This window comes from Gekko japonicus, unplaced genomic scaffold, assembly GCF_001447785.1.
Source record: "Gekko japonicus isolate JY-2015 unplaced genomic scaffold, Gekko_japonicus_V1.1 scaffold133, whole genome shotgun sequence".
In the NCBI taxonomy this organism is placed as follows: Eukaryota; Metazoa; Chordata; class Lepidosauria; order Squamata; family Gekkonidae; genus Gekko; species Gekko japonicus.
This window is the reverse complement of record NW_015171506.1, coordinates 1,611,389-1,618,735: the sequence shown is the minus strand read 5'-3', so window position 1 is coordinate 1,618,735 and position 7,347 is coordinate 1,611,389. Positions and strand designations below refer to the sequence as shown.

The window sequence follows — 7,347 nt, the reverse complement described above, 5'->3', positions numbered from 1 at the left end:
GGAAGCTTCCTTGATGCCAATTGGCCTGTCCCACTGGCTGCTCCATTCTTATACCCCCACTTTTGACGCATTGCAGCTTGGGAGTTGTAGTTCTCAGCTAGCCTTACTGCAGCCATAGCAAAGGGAATTAGAACTACAGCTCCCAGGTTGGGAGTCCCAAGAGGCTGTGGGGCACTAGCAGGGAGTCAGTTGAAGTGCTAAACAAGAATTGGGGGGAAAGGAAAGGCCTGGACATCTCCCTGAATCACAATTGATCGCCACACTACAGAGATCTGTCCCAATGGAGAAAACGGTTGCTTTGGAGGGTGAGCTCTGGCAGTATACTTCACTGAAGTCCTTCAACTAACTTGCCCCCCCCCTAAATATTGCCAGACTCCAGGTGGCATCTGGAGATCTCCAGCTATTTCAACTGATCTCCAGATGACCAAGATCAGTTCTCCTGGACAAAATGGCTGCTTTGGGCAGTGGACTCTATGGCATTATACCCTGCTGAGGTCCCCCGCCACCCCAAACCCTGCCCTCCCCAGGCTCTACCTCTCAAATCTACAGGTATTTCCCAACTCAGAGTTGGGAAACCTGTACCTGGCTACAGAACCACTTTCCAGACCCTTGGAACCCAGAAAACATGGTTTAGGAGGAGATATTTTCTACCTCAGCTGCCACTGCATAGCCCCAAATCAACATAAGTTAGGGGTGGAGGGAACCATACCTGTTACCATGTGGCTCTCCTCCCATACTACCCACTTGGGGCAGCAAAATTACTTGAGACAGCCCTGCCTTATAGCTAAGCAGAAGGAAATAAACATGGCTTGCCTCTCTCTATTTTCCCCTTCCCCTGTGCTGCCCTATCAGCCACAGCTGGGACACTCACCTGTAGCCTCTTTCTAGAACTCATTGTATTTCTTCCCACCAGTCTTACTCCTAGTCTCTTTAATATTGGACTAAACCATGTTTATTTTGTTAATAATTCAAAATTATTAACGTGCTGTTCCCTTTTTATGGTCAAAGAGAATATGAACCTATGAACCAAAGTCAGGATGCTTGGGGAAGGGGCCTTTCCTTGAAAGAGGAAAACATTCAAGGATGAGAGGCTGAATCAAATCCTCTTCTTGTACTTTACATTTCATAACTTAGGAAACAGAGCGATAGTATACCTAAATTTTATATATGTGAAAAATGACATATTTAAAGACCTAACTCCCAAAATAAGCATGCCCTTGACTCAGCTAGTCCAGCCCTGTTTCCTCCCTTGTCTTTCCCGCTGCTGTTTTTGTCCTGTCCATCTTATAATCATAAAATCATAGAGTTGGAAGGGACCTCCAGGGTCATCTAGTCCAACTCCCTGCACAATGTAGGAAATTCACAACTACTTCCCCCCCCCCAACTACCCCCCCCAGTGACCCCTGCTCCATGCCCAGAAACCCTTCCAGGATCCCTGGCCAAACTGGCCTGGAGAAAATTGCTTGCTGACCTCAAAGGGGCAATCAGCATTTCCCTGGGCATGTAAGAAAGGGCCACGAGAACTAAGCACTGATGCACGCCTTCCTTCTCATGATCTGCCTAAGTTCACAGAATCAGCATTGCAGTCAGATGGCCATCTAACCTCTATTTAAAAACCTTCAAAGATTACCTTGATGGTAATCAACACATTCTGACCTATTTCTTTTCCACAAGCAAACCAAATCTGCCACTAGTAGGATGGAAAGAAAATTCTAGATGTGAGATCCCAGTTTGATTTTATGAGAAAATATTATTCTAATTCAAAAGATGTTAAAAGAAGACATAGAATAAGCACAAACCCGGCAAATTAATACCAGAAAATGAGAGCTGTGGTAACCTGCAGCACAAACAAGTCCATATAAAGAATTTAAACAATTCAAATTGTTTCCATGTTTCAGTAATATTCCGTTATAGTACATACATCCCATCTGATTCATTAAATCACGAATAAGTGTTAGAGTCATATAAGAACTTGAAGAGTTTTTTGGGAAATGATCAAACATTTCCCAATTCATTATTTTATGAAGTGCTTAAAGTTGCTTTTAATATTAATCACAAATGATTCTCAGAGTTGGTGTACTAAAATATTATGTCCGTAGTAAATATGTTAATTTCTTGGACTAAAACTCTGAGATTACTCTAAAAAGATCAGCAGATGGCACTGCCTCATAATTTTCTGGCTTTACATGCTTTATGTGTGATCTTCCATGGAATATAGTTCCTAAAGTGAAATCAAAACAGTATCAGAACAGTTTCTATTTTGCAGTGATACATTTGCAGTCCCTTTTTTTTTTGACACATTTTCAAAATAAAAGTAAGGAACTATTATTAGGATCACTTTAATGAGAGAAATAACCTCACAGCGTGCTCCCTCCTCATCTGCAGATGGCAACAAAGACACTTAAAAAGAGGTTTATAACTTTTTAAAAAGGAAGTGAATGTGTTGGTTCCTCAAACACAATATATATAGTTTATTTCAAACATGAATCATAACAAACACAATATCTATGAACAATGTGGCTTAAGTAAATATCTTTGTGTGTATATTTCCAACATTCTGATTCTGAATATATTCAGTGTCTCTTCCTGTAGCCATCCTGGCACCTTTCATCATAATGTCCTCCTATAATTGTTATGACATTCAATTCAATATATTTGTATGCTGCTTTATCTAGTTTGTGGACTGGATCATTAATTAGTTTTTACGAAATTCCAGGTTTATGATCAAAGCAGTAATAACCCATACTGCTGCCCTTTTAGCAAATAACTTTATTGTATAATGAAAAGCATATCTTTGCACAGGGTTTGTCCAATGTATTTTTATTAGGGAGTCCTGCCATATTAACATATAAAACAATCAAGATGTTAACATACAAATATGAAATCACTTTACAAAGATAAGGCTCAAGTTTACAGGTACATTTCCCCCAAAGGTTTTTGTATTTTTTGTGTTGTTTGCATTTAAGTGAAATAAACCCTATTTAATTCTTCCCAGAGTGGTGTTTATAAATATTTCACAAATCACAAAATAGATTTCAAGTACATAATGCTTTACAATAAATTCCAAGCACAGACAGAAATACACAATACTGTACCTATGAACTTTTCATACGCCAACTCTGTCATTTCCAACACTATAGACAAGACCATTTTGGTCTATGCAGTATATGCTATAGATTATATACACCCTCCCCCCTCAGCTGCTTCTAATTTCTATCTGTTCTCTAGAAAAGATGTAATTTGTACTCATTATTCAATGGATTTCACCTTAGGACAGTTCTAAAGGGACAATGGTGTGTATATACATCTATGCATCCCATGTACCTGCACTTGCATTGACCTCTACACGTATCATTATTGCACAGTCCAATCTTTGAGGTAACCTGTTCCTCATGCAACTCACCCCTTCCCTAAGTCATACAGACACACACACTCCTAATGATTCTGGAGCCTATAACATGGACAAAACTACATCATAAAACTCAGGATGTAACTGTTCATCATTAAGGGGTCAATTATATATAAGATTCAGAACAGAGCCTGACTTTATTTTTAGCACATGGTCTGCAAATTCAGGATTACCTATTTCTATAATCATAACTGCCTAAAATGCAGATGACTGTTATTGTTGATTTAGAAACCAAAGAGAAATGTCATTTTAATGTACTCTTGTTTCAAAGGAAAGGATTTAACTAGAAGTTACAAATAGATTAAATAAGCACCAAACTACTGATCAGTATTTATTCTCAAAAGGAATGAATGTTTTAGGAAAGGTAGTATTTGAAAGGAAAACCATGATTATTTTTGGCTATCTTTGGGACTCTGGAGAACAGCTCACAAAGTTAACGATGGAAACAGTAGGAGAAGAAGGACAAAGAAAGAGAAGTCACAATAGGCAAACTGCCCAAACTAGCCCACTGCGTAAAAAAACAAGCTAGAGACTTGCATCCTGATCCAGTAACTTCTTGCATGCATAGGGTCTCTACTGAGCTCCCACAGAACTCTGAATCAGGGAATCAAAGTTTCCCCTAGAGAACTGTTGAACTTTTTATTATGCAAATTACAGTCACAATCTGATGTGCACTTAAGCACACCTGGGCTGTATAGAAATCAATAGAAAATCATGCTTGTGAGCTAGACTGTACCATACTTCTGTTTTAACAGGTCAAATACTATTTTACCCTCATCATGGATGAAACACCATGAAGTCTGAGTTGTCTCAACAGCCTCTTGTGAAGGCAAATTATACTCAAATTCTGAAGCACACAGTATATACACTGATCAATTCCAGAAAAATAAAATAATAAAGAGCTACCACCATTCTAACAGCAATAATGGAGATGATATGTTTTTCATACAGGCAAACCTTCCGTGAGGGGATTATCTGAGTAAGGACTCAGATTGGTATAGGGATGAGAGATGGAAAATCACGTATCCAACAAAACTGTACGATACAAAAGGCAAAGTTGGGCACCAGGACTATTGTTTGACTTTAAACACATAAGGGTTTATGCATTTTCAGCCTCTTAAGAAATGCTTGGAGTGACACAGCACATCAAGACAACAAAACATAATCACACACCACCATCATAAGGACATGAATAAATCATGTGAATCTATTACCACTTATAACATATAAAACAGATAGCATGCACAGAAATAAAACATGATATGATGACTCTGGGATTTATTATGAAACAGTAATGAATAGAATCAGGGACTAAGAATTTATCTTCATATGCTTGGGAAACTGGGCAGGATGCTTTTCACAGAGTTTGTCTCTTTTAGAGACCGGTGTTTTTTAAACTATTACATATTAAAGTAGATCAATCTAGGCATTGTTTTGTTATTCACTTTTTCTGTTATATACAGTAATTTACAGTTAATCCAAAATTCCCTAAATCTCTTACAAAACTGTAGTTGCACTGCCTTGCAAAGATAATCCATTACCACTTATCGTAGGATGGCAACTCACAAGAAAAGCTAAATTGCCACCTTGTCAAAAGCACTTATTTCCTTCCATGTACACGTTAACCCATTTGTTTGCCTGTTTCTATGAGTGCGAGGATAGCATTTAGAGGAAAGAACTGGTAGGCTGCAGAGGTTATGGAAACAAATGAATTCTACTTTTCAACATTTTCCCCAAGTCATCTCCCCATAGCCAGCAGAAACTTCTTCAGTCTTGGAGTCTGACTGATGGGAAATGGCCCGGGGGGGGGGGGTATTTGAAAGGAAGAATCAGTAAGCAAAGGAAGGGTTAAGCATTCACTCTTGTCTGCCAATTCCCCTGGCCCCTACACTGACATAACAAGGCAAACATAATATTGCAAATCTCACATTGCTTCTGAATGTTCAGTTGAGACCCCAGAAACCCAGTCTTTGAGGACCTGGTATAATTTCATCTCCATCCCTCAGACCCTGCCTACATTTAAGTGAACTTCCTACTTTTTTCTGCAGCTACACATCATCTTGTGCAGATTTGTAAGAATTTTCATTCTTCAATTTTAAAAAATTGCTAAAACATTTTTAAAAATTCATAACATGCCCTTGTGCATTTTATTTACCAATCTGTACACTTAAATATCTTCAGAAGTTGTCTTTGCTAAAAATTTACCAAAATCTTGTAAACACATAAAAATATTTTTAAATGAAAACTCAAACCAAGAATCAAAATCCCAGCAATCAACATTGCTTGTATAGGCATTGGTTAGCAGATTGTTTCACTAAGGAGTATATTCAAATCATTAGCTTCTCTCTGTGGTTAGTACTTAAATTTAGAATATCATGGCTTGTAATGATACAGACAATAAATTGCAGTTCTGCAAAGTCATTGATAAAAACAGACAATAAAAATCAAATCGCTTTTTGGTTATTTAAAGGCCACCATGTAGCAAAGCCAGCTATCTGATTATGGAAAGGAAACTTAAGCATTTTGAAGTCCACTATGGATCAAAAATGAAGACCTACTTGCTGATGGCCTTGCAGATGTTTGCGAGCGAGCACCTAGTACTGCCTGAAATTCACTAGTTTTGAATATAGCCCTTAGTTATGTAATATATTCTTAGCATTTAAGAGCTACCAAGCAAGTGACTAATAAAATTTATTTTGCAGGCCACCCACTGTCTAAGAGGACAGTAATATTCAACGTGAAATTGCTGAAACTCTGGCGTTTGTCGGATTTCATGGAGAAACGAGATATCAACATCTGATTCCAAAAGCAAGAGTAGAAGAGGGAAAACAACTAGCAGTATTCCAAGCCCAACAAGAAGAAGTCTGGAAAAACTCTTCACAACAGCATTTACCTTTATGCTACCCAACAAAAAGTCATAGCTGCACCTAAGGGCTTTCCGAGCTTCTTTCAGCTCCTCTTCCTCTGCAATCAAAAATGCATTTTCATCTGCCTCTAGTTCCTCAAATGAATCTGTATCTTCTTTCTCATTTTCTGCTCTAGGAGAGGTTTGAAAGAGTAGGTCAATCTCCTCATCATTGACTGGCGTTGGAAGCAAACTGCTGCTTGGGTTGTACACCAATTCAGAGATAGTTAAAGGTTCCTCCTTGATTTTCTCTTCTTCTTCAATGGAAAGGTCTGAACTGTCTTCTGTCTCCTTAGCAGGAGAGCTGGATAGCATAGGTATTAAAACATCATCTTCCTTCGGGAGCTGGATGCCTGTAAAAGTAAATAGGCCTTTAAGTTCTTAAGCAAATATTTCAAAGAGATCATGTTACAGAACTTAAACAGTTTCCAGAAACAGCTGCTCATAATCTGATAATCTACTGGCTCATTTCAAAATACAATTAAAAACTCACATGTACCATTACTCAGTTGTACCTCAATGAAGGTCACCATTTTGCAAGACAATGTTCAGATACTACCTTGTCTGGCACAATTTCCCATGGTTTTGAAGGCATCGGTAACTATGCATTGGATACTCATTAACATGTTGCAAAGGAATGTGTGCTAACATGTAACATTCTATTTAGCAGTTATTGTGCACACAGTCAAGAGGTAGATATAAATTATCACTAATAAAGGAAAGCTAACAAAGTGTCAGTTTATATGTCTGCATTTCAATAAAAAATAATTTTGGAGATTCATTTATGGAGTTTCTCAATGAGCTATTTAATTTGATAACTATTACCAATGCACCAGGGCTCTTTTTGTAGAAAAAGCCCAGTAGAAACTCATTAGCATATTAGACCACACCCGACACCATGGCTCATTAGCATATTAGGCCACACCCCCATGTTACCAGAAGTGTGGTCGTCCAGCCACACCCACCTTTTGCTTCTTATTCTGTTTACCTTGTTTGTTGTCAAAATGGTTTTGACAAAACCAATAAAAACATT

General features: G+C 38.2%; 1 protein-coding gene across 1 annotated transcript in view; it reads right to left on the bottom strand.

Annotated features, from left to right (window-relative positions):
* Positions 1-2,805: 2,805 nt before the first annotated feature.
* FRMD3 (FERM domain containing 3) overlaps positions 2,806-7,347 on the bottom strand; it is a 194,316-nt gene continuing 189,774 nt past the window's right edge. The window contains exon 15 of the mRNA XM_015419287.1: positions 2,806-6,667. Within this exon, the coding sequence (XP_015274773.1) occupies positions 6,069-6,667 (599 nt within the window). The 3' untranslated portion in view covers positions 2,806-6,068. The remainder of the gene's footprint in view (positions 6,668-7,347) is intronic.